Source organism: Macadamia integrifolia, chromosome 12, assembly GCF_013358625.1.
Source record: "Macadamia integrifolia cultivar HAES 741 chromosome 12, SCU_Mint_v3, whole genome shotgun sequence".
NCBI classification, from domain to species: Eukaryota; Viridiplantae; Streptophyta; class Magnoliopsida; order Proteales; family Proteaceae; genus Macadamia; species Macadamia integrifolia.
Window position 1 is genome coordinate 18,736,977 of NC_056568.1, and position 25,140 is coordinate 18,762,116.

General features: G+C 38.8%; 2 protein-coding genes across 2 annotated transcripts in view; both read right to left on the reverse strand.

The window, feature by feature from the left end:
- LOC122057912 (serine protease SPPA, chloroplastic) overlaps window positions 1–9,439 on the reverse strand; it is a 95,329-nt gene extending 85,890 nt beyond the window's left edge. Inside the window, exon 1 of the mRNA XM_042620283.1 lies at window positions 8,603–9,439. Within this exon, the coding sequence (XP_042476217.1) occupies window positions 8,603–9,067 (465 nt within the window). The 5' untranslated portion in view covers window positions 9,068–9,439. The remainder of the gene's footprint in view (window positions 1–8,602) is intronic.
- Window positions 9,440–16,376: 6,937 nt separating this feature from the next.
- Window positions 16,377–17,338, reverse strand: LOC122057651 (serotonin N-acetyltransferase 2, chloroplastic-like). Its single transcript, XM_042619833.1, has one exon. It carries the CDS (start codon window positions 17,120–17,122, stop codon window positions 16,523–16,525), a length of 600 nt encoding a protein of 199 aa, XP_042475767.1. The 5' UTR covers window positions 17,123–17,338; the 3' UTR covers window positions 16,377–16,522.
- Between the last annotated feature and the right edge of the window lie 7,802 nt (window positions 17,339–25,140).

Consider the following 25,140-nt stretch of genomic DNA (forward strand, 5'->3'; position numbering starts at 1 on the left):
TTAAAGCTCTCCTCAAGGACTATATTGCACCCACGGTACAAATTAGAAAGGACTACAGAGGCTAGGTCCACAGAGTGACCATCAGCTATGGCATTGGCCAATTTCAAAAAGGCCTTGGATATTTTCTCTGTTCTCAAACAAGTCATGGAACGACACAGCCACGTGAGCAAGAACGCCACATACTCCTGTTGAGAGACAAGACCAACCCTTTTCCCATACATCACTATGTAATCGGGATAGGTGCAATGCTTGGAAAACTCTAAACCATGGTCGTCGAGAGAGCCACTACTGTCCCCATTAAACTCTTCGCCCAGGGATTTTAAACCTAACAAGACTCCAATGTCTATAAGAGTAGGGCTGAGCATTCCACAAGGGAAATGGAAAGCATTAGGGGAATGTGACCAAAAGCACATGGCTGCTTGGAGAAGAGGACGGTCAGGAGTAATAAAACGCTTGGTTAACTGGACAGCATGGTAAATCCCCAATGTATGCCATTCAATGGACTTAGCCACAGTCATTTATTCCAGCCCTCTTGATGGCGGGGCCAAAATCGGTGCAAAGCTTTGGGTTTCACTTCATCCCTAAAAGGGTCAGGCCGATGAAAGAGGAGTTTCTCCTTCCCATGACAAGGGAAGTTTCTAACCTTAAAGGGAGGAGAAGGCAGGATAGGGCCAAGAGACAGAGAGGAATCATAAAAGATGAGTAACTCAGGCCGAACCGATTGAGAGCGGAGGGAATCCCTACTCTGCACCAACTGGTCCTCCAAGGGTGGTTCATCATGTGGAGGAGCACAAGAACTCATTTCACCTTTGGATGCACGAAAAGGAAGGAGTACAGAGAGAAGGGAGAAATGAGAAACCGAAGAAGAAAGTGAATAGTGTCTGTAGATACTATTCACCTCTTAAAAGGGGATGGTAAAGAAAAAAATCTCACTGAAAGCACGCTGGTCAAGGGACGAGTGGCAACGTGGAATAAGCAAGAGAGAAGGCTGATTAACGTACGTACGAACAAAAGTAATTATCACCCACGGTTCAAAATATCTTGAAGGATTAAACCGCAAAAAGCTTAATCCAATGTAGCTAATCCTAAGAAAAGGCCTAAAAACGTGGAGCATTTAAAAAGGCTATGGCGAATATAACCCAGTGATACTTTGGTCTCAAACTCTGAACTAGTTGTTAAGATGCCGTTAGAGGCTAAAGATTTACATAATCCATACACACTTTCAACCAAGAGATGCCATCGTAAGATGGATTATGAGGGGCAATTGTTGGCACCAAAATTCAAAATGCGCACCTAGTGACGTGGCAGGGGCAGTTTTGGGTATATGAAAGGAAAACATGGGCTTAACGTATCGGTCCGTTACCCATCTATGATGCAATATCAGCATACCAGGATGGTTAAAGCACGCTCATGTAAGGTGATATTAATGGGACAGGTCGCAGCAGCATATTGGAGGCATCACTTCGTGGGAGAAGTGGAGTGATGGTTTGGGTAATGAAGCGGTTAACTCTCAAAGTATATAAAGAGAGAAAACCAGCCAAGGAAAGGACAATCAACAAATAAAAAAAAACCCAATTACAATGCAACGCTTTATTTCATTTTATGCCTTTTCTTTCCAATATTTAGAATTAGAGATGGGGTAGAACTCTTATGTTCACTTCCCTTGAATTTTCAACCCACAGAGTCTATCCATTAGGCTCTAGTGATTTGTATTCAGAACTCCTTTTTGAGGAATATAACATAGTTTATGCCCTAATCCTTTGGAGGTTTTGAATCGTTAAAAAGTCCCTGGAGCTATCGGGGCAACAAGAGAGCCCAAGTCGCTTTATCGAAGTCAGGTTCATTATTGAATCCGGTCAGGAAGGATTCTAGCACACCCGCGCATACACCAGTATGGTTAGCTGACCATAGCATAGGGAAGGATTTCATGCCAACACTTACACATGTCATCAGGGCAAGACCTACAGCATCGCCATTGACAACGGAAGTTGTACGAATGTGGTCACTAAGAGCGTTGTTGCTCAAATGGGCATCAAACAAAAATCCCACCCGAAACCTTACAACGTTGCCTAGGTAGATCAGTCTATTATTCCCGTTAATTTAAGGCGACTAGTTCCTTTGCATTTTATAGGATAAGAGGACCGAGTGTGGTGTGATGTTTTAGAGATTGATGTTTCTCACATCATCCTAGGTAGGCCATGGTTATATGACCGGGATGTCACCAATTATGGGAAGTCCAACACATGTCTTTGAATTTAAAGGGAAGAAGATTCCCCTAGTGCCCCTAGAGAAGCAAGTTCCCAGAGCACAAGGGAAGTACCTCCAAATAGACCCCTCCAAAAACACTCAACATCTTAAGTCAACAACAGTTTGAAGGAGAGTGTAGAGAGCGAGGGCTTCTTTATGCTCTAGTTGCCATACAAAGTAATACTGTTTCATCAAGCAAATTTACTGAGGCTCCTAGAAAAGTACAACCCTTGTTAAAGAAGTTTGAGAGATTGTTCCCTGAGGAACTACTAGACAAACTACCACCTATGCGTGACATCCAACACGCCATTGACCTAGTTCCAGGATCTTCTCTACAAAACCTACCCCATTACCGTATGAATCCCAAAGAACACACCGAACTTAAGCGGCAAGCGGATGAATTGCTTCAGAAGGGATTCATTAGGGAGAGCCTTAGCCCATGTGCGGTACCTGCCTTACTCACACTAAAGAAGGATGGCACTTGGCGGATGTGTGTTGATAGTAGAGCTATCAATAAGACCAATGTCAAGTATAGCTTCTCTATCCCTAGGTTTGATGACATGTTGGATATGATGACTAACTCATAGACCTTTTCAAAGATTGATCTTAAGAGCGGGTATCACCAAATTGGTCAGGCCCGGAGATGAGTGGAAGACAGCTTTCAAAACAAAGGATGGCCTTTTGGAATGGTTAGTAATGCCTTTTGGCTTGTCTAATGCACCAAGCACTTTAATGAGGATAATGAATCAAGTGTTACAATCATTCATTGACAAGTTTTTAGTAAAAAAAAATTATGCCAACCTCAAGAAATGCACCTTCATGAGTGAACAAGTCAAATCTTTTTAGGATTTGTTGTGTCAGCACAAAGAGTATCTGCTAATCCTGAGAAAATAAGGGCAATTGTAGAGTGGCTAGAACCGACTAATGTCCATGAAGTGCGAAGTTTTCATAGCTTAGCTACTATTTATAGGAGGTTCATTTACCGGTTTAGTTCTATTATGTCTCTTATCACATATTGCATGAAAAATGAGTTTCAAATGACTAAAAGTGCAACAAAGGCCTTTACTGAAATTAAGAAGTTAATGACGAAGGCCCCATCCTACGTCTCCTAGACTTTTCTAAGGTCTTTGAAGTAAACCGTTATGCATCTGGTATTGTAATAGGTGGTGTCCTAGGACAAGAAGGGAATCATGTTGCTTATTTTAGTGAGAAGCTTAATGATGCTAGGCAACGATATTCCACATAAGACAAGAAATACTATACGGTTGTCCAATCCCTATGCTCTTGGCAACATTACCCTCTACCGTAAGAATTCGTGTTATTCTCTGATCATAGGCTCTTGAGGTACCTGAGTGCCCAAAAGAAGTTAAATCAAAGACATGCTAAGTGGGTCGAATTCCTCCAAGAGTACACTTTTGTGCTCAAATATCGATCTGGTGTTGAGAATACCGCAACAAATGCATTAAGCCGAGTGAACATGTTCCTCAGTTGCACGAACGCTAGAAATCAGGTCAATGTACTACTCCAGACCATGAGCGTAAAGGTTGTAGATTCGAGCGAGTCAAGGATCAGTATCCCATTTGCCTTAATTTTAATGAGTTATTCACTTCCTTGAGTATTCCTGTCAGTCGCTCGGATTATTTGCTAAGAGATGGCTTCCTTTTTAAAGGAAGCAAGTTGTGCATTCCTAAGACCTCACTCCGAGATTTCCTGATCTGGGAATTGCATGTTGGGGGAGTCGCAGGCTACTTCAGTTAAGACAAGACCATCACCCTCATTGAGGACCGATTCTTTTGGCCAGGTCTAAAGAGGGATGTTGCTAGAGTTGTGAGTCAATGTAGGACATGCCAAACTCCCAAACAACAGAAACAGAACACCGGCTTGTACACTCCCTTTCCCGTGCCCTATGCCCCATGGCCCATGGCAAGACCTTAGCATTGATTTTGTGCTTGATCTACCAAAAACCTAGAGAGGCCATAATTCTATCTATGTGATTGTAGACCACTTCTCGAAGATGGTGCACTTCATTCCATGTTCCAAAACCTCTGATGCATCAATAGTGGCCAAACTTTTTTTTAATGAAGTTGTCAAATACCATGAACTGCCCCTAACCATAGTGTCCAATAGGGATTTTAAGTTCACCAGCCACTTTTGGAGGACCCTATGGCGGATGATGGGTATTAAACATTGTTTCTCCTCAGGCTTCCATCCTCAAACTGATGGTTAAACTGAGGTTGTCAATAGGAGTCTAGGGAACTTGTCATATTGCCTTATAGGAGAGTACCTTACCAGTTGGGATAAAGTCCTTACCCAATCCGAGTTCGCATATAATAGTTCTAAAAACCGAATCACTGGTCTGTCACCCTTTGAGACCTATTTAGGGGGTGTTTGGTTCGGTAAATCTTTGGGATGACATTCTTTAGAATGATAATTCTTAATTTTTGGAGTTGTTTGGTTCCACTAGGATGACCCTCATAAGTGAGCACCCTACTTCCCATGAATGACCATATTACAAAGGATGTGTTCCAAATTTGAGTTTACCTCAACACTTAAACTCAGATTTGAGCAACCTTTTTACCACCTAGTATAAAAGGAGAAAGCAGAAAAAAGTTCTCTATGGAAGCCAATATCTCAACCCGCGAGAAACATGTACTAGCCTCAAGGCAACCAAACGATTTTTCAGAAAGAAACATAATTCAAAAGAATGTCTATCAAAAGATTGACATTCATATCTGATACATACACCATTTGATTTACCTAACCAAACACCCCCTTAGGGTACCAACCCCGAACACTCATAGACCTTGTCCCTATTGTATCCAGCTCTAGAACTTCCCTATTAGTAGAATTCTTTGCACAACACATACATGATTTACATGCAGATATAAGACGACAGATAACACTAAGCAATGATTAATATAAGTCCAAGGCAAATGTGCATCGGCAACTACAAGAATTTCAAGAGGGAGATATGGTGATGGTCAAAATCAAACTACAGCGATTTGTCAAAGGGAAAGCGAGCAAACTCCATGCTCGTAGTGCTGGTCCTTTTAAGGTTCTTAAACGAGCGGGTGCCAATGTTTATGTCCTTAATTTTCCATCCAACATGGGAATTGGCAATGTTTTTTATGTAGAGGATCTTATCCCCTTCCATAATATGCCTATTGTTGTTTCCTTTTACCAAAATGACCTCGAAGACTTTCCTTTTGTACTTAATGACACTGTTGACCACACCCCTTCCCTTCCTCCTACCTCTTTACCACATGTATCTAAAATTGCTAAGAGAGCTGAAGAAGTTGAGAACATCCTTGACGAAAAAATTGTCTACAAAAAGGGGGTTGACAAAAGTTCTTGGTCAAATGGAGAGGACGCCCCAAGATTGACAGTACGTGGATCACTATTGAGGGGCTTCAGAAGCTTAACCCGGACATGCTTGCGTATTACATGAGTCTTAATTCATGGGTGGTGAATTCTTCCAAGCCGGGGAGAGTTGATGGGGACATCAGTCCAAGTTATCAAATCTATCAAAGAAGGCATCGCAGAAGACTTCCCAACTTGGACTCTATTTGGCTGGATGGTTGAGGATCAGCATGGGGCCCACCTTGGAGAGTCATGCAAGGACTCCTCAATTCTGATTTCTCTGGACAGCTTCATATGGGCCCCACTTGAGCACTCAACGCAAGAGAAAACTGCTAGCCTTATTGTTTCCTTTTATAGGAAAGTAAATTTGCTTCTTTTTTTTTACTTATATGACTCTTTATTTCCTAAAACATTAGATTACATTAGGACTTTTTACTTACTTTCCTACGCTATTAGATTTTGATTAGGATTTCTTTGGCTTTTATTATCCATTGAATTGTAAGGCCTACGGCCAGAATTAGTTAATGGAAAAAAATAAAGACAACAATGTTGCGCAAGAAGTTCTCTCCCCCTCCATCGTGAAGCTTATTCCCCCCCCCCCAATCGTGAGTGGTAACTTCTTCCCTCCTCTCTCGGCAATAAGGTAACTCTTCTCTTCCCTTCTTCTTCTTCTTCTTCCCTCATTCTCGATATTCTTCTCCCTCCCTTTATCTTTATTTTTCGGTGTTGCTATTACAACAGAAAGAGCCCTATCCACCACCCACAGTTTCAGTTGCATGCTTCCTAATCCCTGTTTTAGGAGTTGTTTTTTTGCTGCTACTTTATTTCTTGATGAACCTTTGCATTAAGGATATTTCTGATTTTGATTATTGGCTGCGAATTTAAGGACTAGGTTAGTAATTGCTGCTGTCGGAATGTTGAAAGTACATGCACCCATTTGATATCTCGCTGCCCCATGTTCCTCAATTGCAATCTATTAAGTTGGTGTAATTGCTTAGGATTATATTGCTTATTTCTGCAGTAATTTTCTAGTTTTAAAACTACGTATAATTCATGTATACTGCTGTCATCCCTTTACTTTCAACCCCTGCCTAAGTTTCACACGATAATATAACCAACCTAGTCTGCCTATATAGGGACCCTAGTTTCTAGGTTCCCCCCTACATCAGTTCCCTTCTCTCTTCCAACCGATTATCTGCAACTCTACAGAAATGCCATTTGAACTGATGTTCGTCGGTAGTATGGGGCCAGAAACCGCCTTCCCAGTCACCAAGGACAACTCCTCCCATATAACTGCCGTCCTCCCCATTTAGTTTTCTGAAACCTTATGTTTTACCCCTCAAAGTGACGATGCCCTAATTTGGATGGTGGAGGTTGACCCCTGGTTCTTGCCCTAAATGTAAGGGCTTCTGATGAGTAAACATTTTCTAAACGAACCGGACCGGATAATATCCGTAATCCATTTAAAAAATCAATTCGAATTCCATACCATTCTACATATCTGGCCGGATAAATGGATCGAATTCGGAGAGCGGATTAATAAACGAATTTGAATTCGGATAGTGCCCTATTCGCATTCAATCCATTTACATCCCTACATGGACCCAATAGTTCATTGAGGCCCCAGTAACAAAGATAACACACTTTCCTTCTGGCCTCTTAATGGCCTTTCGGAATCAACCCACAAATGCAAGCAACGGAATTCAAGACATCGTACCCCCAACAGTTTTTTCCTCTTTTCATAACACAATCTTTGACTTACCCAAAAAAAAAAAAAAAAGGGAAGTGGACGAAAAGAATATTAGGAAATTTGCCAAATTGTCCAACAAGTTTTCAAAATGACTATCCTCATGAATGGCACTGCAACTGCCAATCTCCACGATTGGAGTACAGAGGGAATAAAATGAACCAGAGATTTGATCAAAGTGACAAGAATAAGTCACTAATTGGTTTAGAACAAAAAGAAACAAATGATGAACACAAAACCTAACGATTGAATGTCCAAAAGCATGGATTTAATGGAAGACAAGAATAAGCCTATTTCATTGTGCATACAATTTTTCATGATATGAACTGGTGCCACAGCCATCCCCCAGTTAATGGAAGAAAAAGTGGTCTATAACCTCTCAAGGGTTGCAACTCAAGTAAGAATCTCCATATGCCTTATGAAATCCCTGATGTGTCAATGATGAATTCCCTTCTTTTCAATGGGATATGGAGCCATGATGGGTGATAATAACGTAAAAATTAACGCAGGAAGCATTTCTTTTTGGAAGTCAGAATATCTGGCAATGAAGAATGAATTAACCTGTTCTAAGAATACTCTAAAATATCAAGTTTCTCCTCTACACATTAGAATAAGAATGAATGGGTGAATCCTGCATTAGCTAACTTTTAACGCGAAAATATGAATGACGCCCACTTAACTAGCAGTTTATCTAGAGAGATGCTAATGAAAATGGGTAAGCTTCACCATGATATTCATACCATGCCATTTAGTGGTCGCATTATGAAGGTGTGCTTTATTGTTTTAGCCACTAAGTTTACACCTAGATAAAAAGAGGGATCAATTTAATACCTGCAGCTTCAAATATGTTTATGGCTAAAAGAATGAATTTACTATTGGCAACTGAATAGTGGCAAAGAATCCAATAACCAATTCCAGAAAGAAAACCCATTAAGATATAACTATATTCTGCTTGCTATTGGTACCTAAAGAAATATAATGACCCAACAGATTTTAGAGAAAAAAAAACCCCTTAGACTCAGATTTAAACCATTTTGTACTGTCATTTCAATTCAAACTAGGTCCAGAAGTCCACCTTCTTTGAGCTCCTAATCAACCAGGTAAACCACATTCCTAAGTTTTGACGAATTGGATTCTTTAAATTCTATTTTTCATCATTTTGATCTCGCTGACCTGATTGTAAGCCAAATTAAAGTAACTCGCCTCCTTGAGAGGAAAAAACATAAACAAGAGAACAGAAAATCGAACCTGTCCTCGCAATTTCATGGATAAAACACTGCCCTTCCTGACACGTTCCCATGGGAATGCAAAAAGCATCCGAAGCTTCACAACAAAGCTCTTCCATCCACTGATCTCCCTGAACTCAAATTCACCACTAGGATAATCATCCTTCGACCCTATCAAGCTTCCATTATCATCCACAGACTTGGCTTTTGATTCATCAGAAGCTTCCGCATCCTTCTGACTCTCTTCCTTAGTTTCAGAACTCGATTCAAAAGCTCGAACTGATAAGTCCCGGTGGTGAATTGAACCGGAGAAAGATTGTAAAAGAACTCGCCGTTTCGAGAGAGGGAACGCTATTTGCCGTTCGAAATCAATAAGATGAGATGAAAAATGAATGCATTGGATCGGAAATGGAGATTTCAATAGGATCGCAGAGAAGCTCCGGCGATGGAAAGCATTCAAATGCGAACTGCATAGAAGTTTCGACATGTCTCACCCTTTCTATCTCCAGGGGAGAACTGAGAATATTTGTTCCTTTGAAAAGCTCACTACACTAGAAATGGATGACGAAGAGACAAAGGATCTCTTTCCTCCACGTTGTCCAATGTCTTGCTCTATTACCTCGAATCTTGATGCTCGTTGGGGCTGTACGTGCTAGACTGAGAGGAAATGCCTACCCTGGCCCATCGAGTTCGGGCTGCCAAGCTTAGCAGTAGGGCCTGTCTACCCTTTTACTTTCCTGCCTTTGGACAATTGGAGGGTAATGGTGCGGATTCTTTGTTAGAGTTAAGGATAAAAAAGTTAAAATATCCTTTGCAGCGGTAATGCGGCGACCATCGAATAGCCGAGGCAATCTTGGGGTACGTGATTGGATGCTCTCTCGGTCATCTGATGCTTATCGCACAGTTGCATTCACTGCAAACAATAATCACTCAGGATAAAAGTGACATTTAACAAAAAATAAAAAAATGAAACGCATGGGTTTGAAATTGTTAAAATTAACCACCAAATCTTTTGTTACCACGTGGCTCCCATCCCCAGGCCCAAGACACGAAGGTTGGCTAACCCCCACTCCTATGAAACCAAAAAAAATTACCCCATTGGACTCTGAACCGGCATAGGAGCCACATCATTATGCAATGAGAGAACATTCTTTTCCCCTCAACTAAATTACCAAAATAATAGTTCATGCAAAACTACTCAAAACAAAGCCCCACCCTCACTTACCTACTTTTGTTAATATTTTTGCCCCTGACTTCTATCTTTCCTCTTTGTTCGTCATCTCAGCTTGGTATGAACAGAATGACGATGTAGTCGTTGCAGATGATGATGAAGAAAGAGGAAGAAGATGCCTCCACCATAGTTCCTTATGGCTTCTTGAGATAGGGGAAAAGTTCCTCGACCCCAGTTGTTTCAGCTTCTCCTCCCAAACCAAACATGCCGGAATCAATAGAAATGCATTAAAATTTTCAATTCACTTCCACAATCCCAATATAAGAATAATCAGAAAACATTCAAAAGAGCTAAAAAGAGAGCAAAAAGGAAAGAGATCTGGTTTCCGATTGTTTACTTTCTAAGCTGAACTCAAAGTAATGAAGGTCCAAACCCATCAGGTCCGTGCTAGCCAGCAAGGGCCCTCTCTTTAACGTACGACTTCACCGCCACAACAATCAAATTCCTCCTTGTCAATTCCGACGCATCACCACTTGATGAGCCAAATAGCGACCACTGAACCATATACACAACATGACAGTGTCCCTACAAATCATCCTGAGGGACCAACCTCTCAGGTTGCCCCTCAAAAGACCAACTTCACAGGTCACCCATCGAAAGATCGACCTCTCAAGTCAATCCCCTGATGAGATCACTCGATCCCGATGTACATGGAGACGATCCCGAGAATCAAGGGTTTTCCAGCTCATGATCTTATTGCTTTGAGCTAACATAAGGAATCTCCAAGAGATCTAAACTTGGACTCCTAGGCCCTAGCCTTGTAAGTTGTAAGGCAACTTGTCTAAATGGGACTTTCCCAAGAGATCTTCTACCAGAATTAAACAACTTAGCAAACAAGGTACTCCCCAAGAGCTGCTTAGCACTCATCGATGGCCTACAAATTCCAAGATAAACCCCGAGAAAAATGGGATCAATTTTATATTTTTTTTACTAGGAATTATCTATTGTGAGATTTTGTTGTTTTAGGCATAAGAGAGTCTCTCATTGGGATAGCCCAACTTTCCCTTGTCCGTTCTTCTATGTAGGTCTAAGCACGGGAGAGTGTCAAGATGATTTTTGTCGTAACACCACCTAAATAAGCTCCCAAGCTCCTCAATATCATCATGTTCAATAGCAACTTCGTCAACCTGACTGGCATCTCAAGTGAAATCTCCTAAATAAAGTAGCCCTGGGTCAGTATTTGGTCAGTGAATTCCCGTCCCAATCAAATGGAGTCACCCATGCAAAAGCGTTGCCTTGTTCCTCAATTTGCCTTATTGCTCAATTTCCTTGGCCCCTCCCGTTGTCTTCTACCCCTTTTCAGTGCCCACTCTACTGGGTTATTTACGTTTGATGTATGCCCATTAAACCTAATTTAATTTGCCTAAATTAATTATTACACTTTAAATCACATGTTTTTTGTGATTATTTCAATAATGTGCAATAGTCCACTTTTTTTTTTTTTGCTAACGACAGGTATTTAGGCCTTTGTCCTAACTAGTCTCGCGGGCCCATATTAATCCCACAACCGCATGGACCAGGTCATACCAGAGTTGAATAAGAACCATTCAACTTTCACTGAAAGCAATAAAGAGCACTAAACATCCCCGTGTGAGTGGCCCAATTTGCAATAGTCCACATTTTACCATTATTTCTATAAATATGAATAGAACTAGATACTCTGTTCTAGGTTTGCCGCATTGTGTATTTATCCGATGGAGATTGGTATGAAAATATAAATGTGCATTTAATTGTGTTGAAAATTAATCTAATGAAAAATTTTTATTCCATTTATCATCGTTATATACACAAGGGAAATTTCTGGTAGTTTCTTTACCAGTACCTAAGAAACACTTACTTTGTGTATATTTCATGCAATCAAGGTGACTCAATGGTTGATGTTTATCAACAGTATTGACTATATATCGGATACTCGTTGTGTGGGCTATACACGTGATCCTCAATAGGGTTTTCACACCTGGTGAAAGTTGTTAAACTATGATTGGTTAGAATCCAAGGCATCGATAATATTATATGTAATATAATTATTTGAAAGAAGTCTCAATATTTTTTGTCCATCATAGATTCCAAAACTTCTTGTTTAATTAACAATGCACTTGCTTAATTGGCATATATTTTTATTCTATACTTGTGAGTGTGCATTGATAAATTGTAATGAAAATATATACCTGAAGGGGTTTTCAAGTTACAGTACTATATATATGCATAGATTCCCTTCTTGATTCGTCTTATGTTTCGCTTTTTATCTTCCTTTCTCTCTATTGTCTCCCTCAAAAAAAAAATCTTCTCAACATACTCTCTCTTCCTCTTTCTCTCTCTGCTTCCTAGTCTATTTAAGGTACCTTCTCTTTCTCAATGACTCTTGGTTTTAGCTTAATTTTTTTCTTTTATTTTCTATGCATAGGTTTGTTCTGTGTGATTTAATCTCCTAGTAGATATAACTTACCTACAACTGTAGAGTAGATGGTAGTTTATTGATCTATGGCTGTAATTTTATTTGGTTCTTTGTTTCTAATTCTTTTAATAAAGAATTCTACAAATTTTGTGAACTTTGACTAGTGGATATCTTCATTTGTCTGTACACACACTCGAAAAAGAGCAGTAGGGCATATCTTGTATCAAGATCTATATTCCACTGGCTACAGTAGTTCCTCTAATTTATTTTTTACTATTTTTTGTAAAGGCCATAGAGATTAGTCCTTTCTTGACATTGTTAAAAGGAATTTCTCTCTATTAATTTGGATGAGGTGCCTACCTCTTTGTTTTCAAGTTCAAAGCATATATATGAGTTGTTTTGACTAAATTTAAATTGTTGGAGAATTTTCTTAGACATCTCTCTATTAATTGACTAATATTTCTGTCATTATGGTAATTTTGAGTTCTTTCCAATGAGAGCGTCTACCAAGAGAGCGGATCAGGTTCACGTATGAGAATGTATGAGAACGATCCTGATCCGTAGATTTAGAATCAATTTTCTCTCTCTTCATTTAATAGATTCTAAATCTATGAACCAGGGATGTACAAGAATGTTCTCGCACGTGAACCTGATCCGTTCACATCTACCAATGACGGACTATTGAGCGATATATGATTAACACATGGCATAGAGCAATCCAACAGTTAAGAGAGACCCTAACCAAAAACCCTCTCTCTCTCTCTCTCTCTCTCTCTCCTGCCAATGATGTCTGCCACCCTTCAACTGTCTCCCTCCTCCTTGCTGGTCCCACGAAGTAATCGTAGCCTCATCGAATCTTACCATGATAAGTGGTACTTCATCTGTTGCGGCAATCTCAAGGCCACCCATTGGCAGGAGGTAGTAGATGCCATTGCTTACCATTGCCCCTTCGCCACCCCTTTTAAAACCTTCATCCAGTGTTGCCACAAGGTCCAGAAGCTACGCAAGCACTAACACCCTGAGAAGAAAAAAGCACTCTCCAATCTTGGCTGCTTCTACTTCTCTTGGGTCTACTTCTGCAAGATGGCTGCCATGGAGAAAGGCCCTTCTTCTTCTTCTACCCCTGCCCATTCTAATTCCACGTTGGGGATGATCGATCGCCTACTCAATTTGTTTTTAGCACATACATTGAACTAGATTTTGTCAAAGCTGGAACACAAAAAGAGTCCCCTTCCTGCAACTTTGCTACCAACAAAACCCCATATCCCTTGCCCCCACTCGTACCCCATCCTCCTGAGTCCTGCCTCACCCCTACTCCCTCCCTGTAAACCCCCTCTCTCACTCTTTCCCACCCCGACCCTTGCTACAGCAAAAACCCAATCTCCCATGCATTCACTCAGATCCCATCCTCCCGCCTCACCCTTGCTACCTCCCTGCAAACCACACTCTCGCTCCCTTTCTTGCTCTTACCCTTGGTGTTGACACTATCCCATCTCCCTATCCCCCACTCCTGTTCAGATCGTGATCTTTTCCAGTTCTTAGAAAGTGTAATTCGGTGCAATTCTGTTAGGAGATTTGGATAGCTGTCCCTAATGACATGGACAGTCCAGATCCAAAGCGAAGTTGTCAAAAATGAAGCAGATGTCCTCTCAGGTAATACCCGGTGTAGGTTTTCGGATCACTAACCCACAAGTAGAATTGTACCAAATTGCACTTTTTTAAAATTGGAGGGGACTACAATCTGGCTCCCTCCCAACCTGTCCTCCCCTCCCCACCTCACCTCACCTCACCTCAGTACGGATTTGGCTCGTCTCCAATTCTTCATCCACCAATTCTCCATCTACATGCGACATGTGTCATATTCTAATCCAACAGCTGTGGATCAAAACTATTTTTCTCCCAAAACAACACTAGTGCAGATGGAGTTGCGGTGTGCAAAATCCCTTGTTCATTAGGAGATCTCAAGTTCAAATTTCATTGCTGCCATTTTTTACCTACCAAAAAAAAAAAAAAAAAATCAGTAGTGCAAATGCAAAAAATCTGGATTTCCTAACTCAAAACCACTCTCAGTACAACCTGATCAAGTTTTGCCGAAGATCAACCATTCTTTTCGGAAAAAGTCATGGAGCTCATTCACGTGAAGGACTTTTTTTTTTTTTAATGGCACAAAACTGACAAAGACATTTCCGACGAGCTTAAAAATTTCATCTTCGAGGATCCGAAACACGAGTAGGAAAAAGCAACAGATTCTGGGTCTTACCAGCATTTAAGAACTCGTAGAAGAGAAGGTCGAGCTAGCGGAGGGCAGTGAGTTGCAAGTTGGTGAGCTTGCAGCGCCTTCTGCGGATGAACCCTTTTTGGTCGCTGAGAACAGACGAGGTTGGTTAGTTCCTTTGCTTGCTTGGAATTGGGTTCTTCCATGCAGATCACTTGTTTTAACATAAGGGGACATACAAAGAGGGGAAAGGAGGAGAGTGGTTTTGGGTTTCAACCGTTTGGTGGTTTTATGTTTTTATTTTTTATTTTTTGATAGATAGGGAGGGGAGGTAGATAACAGCCACGAGGCTTGAACTCAAGACTTCCTGGTGGGCATGGACTTTTGATCCACCACAACTCACAACTGTGCTAAGCAATTGTTGTTGGTTTGATGGTTTGGGGATAAGATTTTAAAGACCATTGGATCTTTTTAAGGATAGGTGTCGATCATTGATGAAGAATTGGTGAAAATTTGATAAATTCAAGAATTAGAGACGAGCCAAATCCTAGGTGTGTCAATTCTGAGCTTGCATCGGTAGGCCCAATCGAGCTTGACACGTTTACAGCCCGACTGTTTATTAAACGGGTGTTCATGGTGCAAGTAGCTAGCCCATCGGGCACCTGATCGAACCGACACGTTTATATGTCCGGCTTGAACCGACTCGTTGTAGTCCAACCTAGTCCGACCCCTTTAATACTACATAAAATTTTTATTTTCCCACTACTAGCAAGAAATAAATTAAGCTTTCTTACCCTTTGCTTTGTCATAGGATTTGATTTAATTAAGCTTTATTTTGTAAGTTGTAAATGTCATAATCTCTTCTTTTTCTTTGTAAGAACAACTATAATCTCATATCATTTCTCTTTTTTATTAAAGATTTACCTCACATATTTTTGGCATTCAACCCACTTAAGAAAAGAATTTTATGGTAGACACGTTTAAAGCCCGTTTAGAGCCCATTTAGACCCATTTAAGGAAGCCTAATTAAAGCCCGACATCGACCGGCCCGATTATAAACTACACCATGCCCCCCCAAGCTAGGCCCGTTTACTTAAACGAGCGTTCACAGTGCAAGGCTTTCAAGTGGTCAAACTCGATTAAGCCCGACCGAGACCGACCAGACCCGACCGGTTGACACCCCTACCAAATCCCCAAGCGCTGCTCCCGTTGAGAAAAAAAAATAAAGGATGATTAACAGCATAAACAGTTAAATACCCTCTACATTTAATCAAACATTTATTTTGAATTGTTTAAGTTGGCTTTCAATCTGCCCATAGAAGAATACTGAGCCCATGGCACAAACTCAAGCATTTGAATCCAACAATATTAGAACAAAACCTTTTCAAAGAAGAAGACTTCAATGACAGAACCCTTTCAGCCAGTGTTTTGCTTTTTGAACGAAACAGAAGAACGAAATCAACCCAGAATCTTCAATCTAGAGAGGGTTTTGCTTGTTAAACGAAATAGAAAAACAAGATTGGGTTTCGAAGATGCTATTGAAAGCGGGAAGATGATGGGGGTATCATCGATTGGAACCAATTCTAATTTTGGCTGAGAATCGAAATATTCATGTCAAGATTCCCCTCAATTGGTGGTTATCAAATTCTAAGGCAAACGTTTGATTATGTTCCAAGAAACGTGTTTCTGAGCTTTTCTGTGCCATGAAACGGAAAAATGACTTTAAAAGCGTTTGATAAATTCATTTCGTTCTACTCTTTTTTAGATATGCAAACAGAAATTTATGACAATTTATGATACAATAAACGTGAATGGCGAAACATGTTATATTTGCTTCACTGTTTTTAGAAACAAGTTGAAACCAAACTATTGAGAAAATACAACTCGTTTATCAAACACTAAAAAATTCTTAAAGGTAGTTCTTAACGCCATTGTCAATGTTGTAGATCTCGATGTGAACGATGCGAAAAATAAATTTATTAAATACCAAAAAATTCATTCATATTCCCAAAAACATGAAAAATCATTATCAAACGATGCCTGGGTCTTGGAGTCGACCTTTGAAGCAAATGGCCATAAGCATGCAGTTCAATTGGCCACATCATTTACGCTTCTTAAGATAGTACACCATTCCACGGATCCCGCCTGGATCGGCGGCGAAACCCAAAGCTCTATAAAACCCCAAAACCCTAGGTTCCGAATACAAAGCAATATTACTAATTCCCTTCTGCAACAACTCCTCTAGCAACCTCTCCATCACCGCTTTCCCCAACCCTATACCTTGGAACGACGGATCCACCACCACATCCCATATAATGGCATTGAAGACGCCGTCGCCGGTGGCTCTTGCAAACGCCACTGGTCTCTGTGTCTTAGAGTACTCCATCCACAGCAGAGTATCTGTATTCTCCAACGCTACTCGAATCTTCTCCGGGTCTCGTCGAGGAAACCCAACTGCTACAAAGACTCGATTGAGGTGATCCAAGTTGAGACCTTCCATTGAGTGCTTGAGAAGGAAGCCTCTAGATTCTAATTCTTTGTCGGAGATTGAGAATTTCATCAATTTGGTTTTTGAAGATGATGGGATTTGAGAAGCGGAAGAAGCGGAAACTGTGAGTTTGAGGTTGTAGTTGTGGTTTTGGGATCTGAGGAGGTGAATGGATGAAGGTGGATGAGTGGAGGCGATGCCATGGAGAAGCATTCCTCTTTTTGATCTCAGGAAGAGAGATGGATGAACCTCACCTTCACATCCTCATGAAGGAGATGGGTTTCTTTGCTTCTCTGCTGCATCACATCTTGAGAATTTGTGGCTCTGGTGGATCATTGGAAACCTGTGGTTGGTACTCTTGTGGGGGTTGGAGTATACGAGAAGGGATCAGGCATGGTTTCAAGTTTTGGTATCCTATCGCCCTATGGTTTCAATGCATCGTACCAGCCATATCATAATGGTATCGGTTGAGACCGATCCCCGATCCCTCGTCAATCTGGTTCAATTACCCCTATGTTTTAGAGGTAAAACAGTAAAAAAAAATATATATATATATATACTTTTTCTGAAAGCAAAAGGTAAATCCATAAAAGTGAATACGTATCAATCCTCTCTGATACCGATTTGGATCGGTATCAACATAGAGCTAGAGACTGATCCTCTCTGATACCGATTTGGATCGGTATCAACATAGAGCTAGAGACCAATACCAATACTGAAACAGAACTAAATCCACTGGATCAAGAGGTTCACGTAGGAGATCATTCCTAATCCGTGGATATGGAATTCATTTTCTCTCTCTTTATTTAATAGATTCTAAACCTACATATCAAGAATGTATGAGATTGTTCTCTTACGTAAACCTGATATGGATTCAGAGTGGACAACTATCGTCGATGCATACTTTGTCGACTAATCCTTCCTAATTCACACATTTGTTGAAAAAATTTCTTTTGTAACTCCTTACATAAGGATTCAGAATATACCCGTCCCTGCATACACAAGCAAATTATTGAGAAAACTCCAAAATGGAATTTTCTTCAGACCAATCTTTTTTTTCTTTTTTTTTCTCCTTATCATTTACGAAAGACAACAAAATTTCAGGATAACGAACATTATCTGAAATTTCTCTTAGATTTGATCCCATAGCCGATGATGGAACTAGAATTATCCAAACAACATCTGCAGGTTGAGGGTAACGCCACACCTACCTTTTGTAGATTAGAGTCGACTAGGATCTGATAGTTAATGGCTTTCCACTTTTTTATCGAAATTATGGTTGGTAAAGCTTTCACTAACTAAGACACTTTCTTCGCTTAGAGGTGAACAAACTAATCAAGAAGAGGATTGAAAGAAGACGAGGACGAGAACTTACTGAAATGGCAAGAGATAAGGTTGAAGGATACTAAAAGAAAGAGACTTGAGGAAACCTAGCAAATGGAAATGTGTCTAGGGTTCAACTTTGGCCAACCTTAGCTTATACAGACCGGTTCAGTTCAATATTTTCAATCTCAATTTAGGCTTGGGCTTTGTGTTGTTGGATGTTGAGCCAATGCTATAGATGTGCCCATGGGCTGATCGTTGAGCCTTTCTTAATTTAAGCTGGTCCAATCAAAACCCAGCCCCGGAATGTAGGGATGCCCTTAATTTTAAATTGTCTATTGCTTCCGTGGCTGCTTCTATCTAAGGGTGTCAATTGGTTTGATGTTGATAGTTTGGTGTTGATTATGCGATATGATTCAAGGTTGAGAAAGCATAAACCTAAACCATATCATACTAGGAATAAGAACCAAATTTCAAAATCGAAACTATACTATTTTGGTTTGATTTGATTCGGTTTCAATTTCTTATTGGTTTTGAGACCTATTTTTTACTGCACAAGAATCAAGTGAAGTTTAAAACCCCCATCCCACCCACCCAAAAAAAAAAGAAAAAATGGAAGAAGAAAGAAAGAACAAAGAAAAGTTAAGAAAAAAGAGAAGAGAGTGGAGTGATGATTTTCAAAACATAAAGAGTTGAGGAATGGAGTGGAGGGAGGGATTAAAAAAGAGTGCGTTGTGGCCTCGTGGATTATATAATTGTAGGCATGCCATCAACTTTTGATAACTTAGCTAGCGTTATATATCAATCTTAGGATTGGAGACTCTGGATAAAAGAGGGTAAGGGGGTCTTTCTAAAGGGGAGGATAGAGGGTGACACACGCTGACACCTTGTGTAAGGATATCAATTGGTTTGGTTTTAGTTATTCGGTTCGGGCATTGTACAACCAAAATTGAACCATGAATAGGAACACATTTTAGAAACCAAAACTGAATCAACTTGGTTTGGCTTGATTTCAGTTTTTATTTGGTTTCATATTAAGTTTAGGTCCTATTAAGGTGTTTGAGCAAACTTTTTACATCTTCACTAAAAAAAAAAACTCCTTATCTGTTATAGTCATGATCCATCAAACTTTTATCAAACATTAAAAGGAATATAATTTATCATCTACACTTATTGAAATAGTAAAACTGAATATAATTTTACTCAGTTTGAAAATAGGTACTTCGATTCGATTCAACGGTTTTAGTCATGAAACGAGATTACCAAACCAAGAAAAAGTTCTAGGTTTCGAAACCCTCAGTTTGGTTTGATTTTTAATGGTTGTTTTTTATTTTAGCCTTTGGTTTCAAATTGACACCCTTACCCTAGCAGTGTGCCTAACTTTTTTCCCTGTTGTATAATGTAGGAAAAATTAACTCTGTCTGGGAGCACAACCTATGGTACTGTTTTCATGAGTCTATCTCTCTCCTCTCTCAATGAAATTACATATCTACGCCTTTTGTTGTGGAAAGAAAGAGAGAGACTTAGGAGGCTGCATAGAAAACTTCCCTATTATATGTATATGTATATTCTTGGTCTGGTTTGAAAATAGAGAATTCAGTACAATTTTTATATTGAACAATTTTACCTTAGAAACCAAGACTGTATCAAGGAAGATTTCTTTTCTAGATATCAAAATTATACTAATTCTTCTTCGATTTGATTTAATATGATTTTAAACTATGGATTTCAATTTCATTCAATTTTGATTCCGAATTTATACTCTTACTTCTACTATTTTTTTTGTTTTGTGGTTGAAAAATCTTGTTAAGCTCTATGTCTTTAGTGGTTAGCATTTCATTTCTCATACAATTACATAAAGTAATGGCATGAAAAACGTCATCTAATGTCAAAAGTTTTACTATAATACATGTATTTCTTATAATAAATAAATATTTGTGATAGTTAATTGTAGCATTAAGAATAACTGTCAGCCAGAAGTCAATGGAGGCAAAACCATTGATGGAATGCTTTGCCCGCCAATTACCAGAGATTGGGTCAATTCATATACGCCAATCACTTCATTCCATGCATGATCTTCATTGCGGATATAAATACTATGATTACTTTTATTATTATTATTATTATTATTATGATTATTATTATTATTATTTTAAGATTACAGAATTGAACAATTGATTTTCTACTTTTGAAATTTTTTTTTTTTTTTTTGGTAATTATGATAACAGATTAGAATTATTCACCTCATCCTTTTGAAATTGACTACCAATGAATAATGGAAATTTTATAATCCAAATTCTTCAATAAGGTTGTAATCACCGAACAGGTAAGGGGCTGGCATGCCATGCTATAGTTTGAAATTAGAATGTTCTACGACAAATGAAAGGAAAAAATAAATATATATATATATATATATTTTTTTTTTTTTGAAACCGAAGACAAACCGAAATCAAACCGCACCGAAACCGAAACCGAAACCGAAACCGAAATTTCCTTATTGGTTCGGTTTCGGTTTCAGCTTTCCCACACCGAAACCGACTCAACCCGGACTGAAACCAAGCCAGACCGACCGATTGACACCCCTACAAATATATATCCGTCTTCTTTAGAAAACTTAAGCATAAATTAAGGTCATTTTTTTTTTTTTTTTGATACAATTAAGGCCATGTTTGCTTGTGTATAAGTTGGTCGGAAAATTTCTTATCAATTCATCATTGTCATTGGATATATCCTACTTAAAATGTGAATAAAATCAAATAATCATAATAAAAATAAATCAAAGGACAAATTTTATCGGACATGCCATTCAGTTAGAAATATAAATGTGGGAATTCTTATAGAACACACAACAGCATGTAGGTGCCATTTTGTGTGTGTGTGTGGGGGGGGGATATAGGTGCTAATTATTAACTCAATCTTTATACTTCAACACAATATTTATAATCTAATGATATATCAAGTTTTACCATTTTTTTAGGGTAATTTACAACGCCACCCCTTGGAGAATGCTAGTATTATAGAGATACCCTCTCTCTTTCAGTAAATTAGACTTAGACCCCCTGCCATCAGTTAGTGTTACAGAATATACTAAGAATGTTGAAGCAATTCATTTTTTTTTTTTTCTAAATACCATTTTGCCTTTAAAAATAAAAGAGTACCGAAATTACCCTCATTAGCTTTAGTCTCCAAATCTATTGAGGAAATAAACCTAACTCACTCTCACTTCATAACGGGTCACGCGAGTTAGTAATAAATACCTAAAACCACCGGAGGAGGCAGAGGAGGTGGCACCACTAGTGGCGATGGCAGAGTTGTGGAAGTTTTCTGAGGATATCTGCATTGGACGACTTGGTTAAGGGCTTGGAAGACTTCGACAAGGAGAATTGAAGGGAGGTTCTTCTCCTTACGCTCGTGCTTCTCCATTTTCCTGTACGAAGGGGAGTCATTTGAACCGTCGGATCGAGCCTCATACTCACAGACCTTTTTGTAGTCAGGAAATAGGTTATCCCACTTGTCGTTACACTGGCTCTGGCTACGGTGACAACTATGGTTCCAGCAGTAGTTCTCGACCCACTTCCACTGGAGCTTGGTGGTCCGTCACAGCTAAAATTTTCCGTAGGTGAACGGAGGGAGTGATAGATGGAAATGGGATTAATGGGATGATATGGATTTGAATTAGCTGAAAAGTAAATTGCAAAAAACATAGAGAGAGAGAGAGAGAGAGAGAGAGAGAGAGAGAGAGAGAGAGTTATTCCACCAGAACTTGTCAAATTGTTCTCAACTATGGAGAACACGAGGAATTTGCCGAAAGGATTGTAAGTGTTTCTGCTATTGGTGGTGGATGAGAAGAAAGTACGAGGGATGAGGTTGCCGTCGGAGACGACATGCAGGACCCGAGGATTCCATTCAGATCGATTGTGAATGGCTTTGTGGAGGCCATCATCTCCGATGAGTGGTGATTCTGCTTGCCTGGTTCAATCGATTTCTCAACTCTAGTGACGATTGCCCAATATACAAAGAGGGTTCGAGGTTTGGTGGAGGAAGGCTTTCTAGAAACGTAATGGGGTACTTGATTGGCCTCCACAACTCCGAATTACCGTTGCCTCTTCCAACCACTTGTGAAGAACGTAAAAACGAAAAAAACAAACTCCCAACTTCTCCTTCCACCTTCCTTCCTCCTTCCACTTCTGGGTTAAAAATTGAGAATCCCTGGTTTCAGGTTAGAGATTGAATGAAATTGACAACTAGGTTTCATTTGGTTGCGTGTGATCTGAAAAGTGTTCAGAAATGGAGGATTGATTGTTCAGTGGAACAAAAATTTGGGATTGGAGATCTGTAAGTTGGAACTAATCAAGTCTAAACTGCTGTGAGAAGTGTGAGATTTGCTTGTAAGGATTCATTTCTTTTATTAATGTCAAAAGACTTAAGATGGCAGCGATGAGAAGTGCACTATTCGCTGGTGACGACAGTAGGAGCACAACTCGCCAGCGAGAGAACTATCAATTCGGCTGGATCTCATCGGAATCACATATCGTAGGTAGGGAGAGAAGGAACGAAGGAGAGAAAGTGATAAAAGAGATAAGGGTGAATAAAGGGGTATTTTTGGTATAATAAGAGAAGAGTGTTTTACTTATAAGGGCTAAAGTATCATTTCATAGCATCACTTGACACTGAAAAATGATAGGGAGTCTGAATCTTATTTGGTAAAAGAGAGAGGGTGTCCCTATAATATTGGCATTCTCCAGGGGGTGGCGCTATATTTAAAGGGTAATTTATAGCGCCACCCCCTAGAGAATGTCACTATTAGAGAGACATCCCTGCATAATACCAAATTACACTCGTACCCCCTACTGTCAGTATCTGTTATGAAATATACCTTAAATACTGACATCAGCTGGTTTTTTTTTTAAATACCAAAATACCCTCATAATGAGTAAACTACCAAGTATGCCTTATCATTCGTCTTCTTCTTCCCCAAATCAAAGAACCAACCCCGTTCTGAAAGAGCATAGCAGAGCACTGGTGATGAGTGGCAACAAGAGTAACCTTATGGGGTAAAAGGGTATGAGTGTATGCGATGGGGTTAGGGTCAAGAGAAGGGGTATATCAAGTACTTTACATTTTATGAGATGAGATTGACTTTATATGTTTTAGACAAAAGTGTAAAAATATCAATTCAAATCCTCACTTAACAAAGACTGATGGTAAGGGGTACGAACGTAATTTGATATTATGCAGGGGTCTCTCTAATAGTGGCATTTTCTAGGGGGTGGCATTGTAAATTACCCTAATTTAAAAAGCCAACGAATGGTAATGATGCAAATCAAAGGTTTTAAAAGACGAAATATAATGGTTAAATTTTATATCTTTCAAATTGAAATATTTTAAAATTTTTACAGCTTCATATTAAATAAGGTTCTACCATAGTGTTTGCCTTGACTTTTTTTTTTGGTAGAATAGTGTTTGCCATGATTTAAATCACTACTGAATAACCATAATCCAATAAAAAATAAAAAAAAATGTTATAACATTATATTTGAACTTTATTCTTTTAATCATAACCTTTTTTTGGTTATTAGTGGTGTGATCTTATATCATATTATACTATGATACTTCCAATGATGGAAAATCCTACATGAATGACTATGATACAAATGAAAAGTTAAAGATAGTAAAAACATGATGTTAAACCATATCATCCAAATCAAAATATTTTTCACAGATTTAAAATGTGGGGCAGTTTTGTCATCTCATCATTATTTGTCAACATTTACTAACTCCATTTATACTGGAGGCAAATCAAACATACTTTTTAAAACTTTCATCACCTTTAACGTATAACCGTAAATGTTAGGAAATTTAGGTGTAATTTACCCTTTAAAATATAAGCATGAAACTCACTCTTAAAAATAAAAATTTAATAAGATAATAGCCTTCACTAGAGCTGCCTGTTAAGCAAGGAACTTGCTGATTGTATAGTTCATGACTAATTGAATATTATTGACTATTAATATAATTTTTTTTTTTACTGAAATTGTTTATATATATATACATGTTTAGATATATAAACACTTTTCCCCAGTTATTATATATGCTACAATACATTCCCTAATGCTACCCATTTTTTCTTATCATATGATATATTTAATTCTTTCAAATTATAAAACAAGAATCTAAAAGTTAATTAAGATTTTTTCTTGTTGGGTTCTTAGTAATTGAGTAATTTCAATGGTCAGTTTTGTTTGCCCCCCACCCCCTAAGAAACAAAGAAAAATGAAATATTTCTATAAAATGAAATATTTTTATTACTAAAGTTTCAATACTCCACTTTTTTTGGTGTGCTTCCCTCTATATACAATACTTTGTCTTCATCATCTTGTATATAAATTGCAAAAATTTATCTAGATGATAAATGTATTGTGTGCCTCAAAAGAAGTTCCTATATAAAGATTTGTTCTCCCTTGGGTTTTGGTTTTGAAGAACATTTTGTGGAAAAATGCTGGTTGCTTTCTCTTTATCTCATAGTAAGATGTGGAGAGAATTGAAGTGAAATGTAATGATTGATGTAGTGAATTAAAATTTGATTTTGAGTCTTATCATGGTCAAGTCTGAATCAAAACCTACTAGAGATTTTTCATTTTAATAGGTTTCATCAGTTGGAGATTTTGTGTTGATTTCAATTATATACTTAAATATTTCCTTTTTCCCCACTAGTTTTTCTGTCTGGTGGATATAGTTGCGACTAACTGATTTTACATTAGAAACTCGAAATTCTACTTTTTGTTGAAACTAAAAATTTTCAATTATTTCAACCAAAGTTTTCAAAATTTCTTGTTAATGGTAGTGCTTATTTATTGAGATTGGAGGTGGATTGTAAATCAATAAAATGAGGCAAAGAAATATTAATA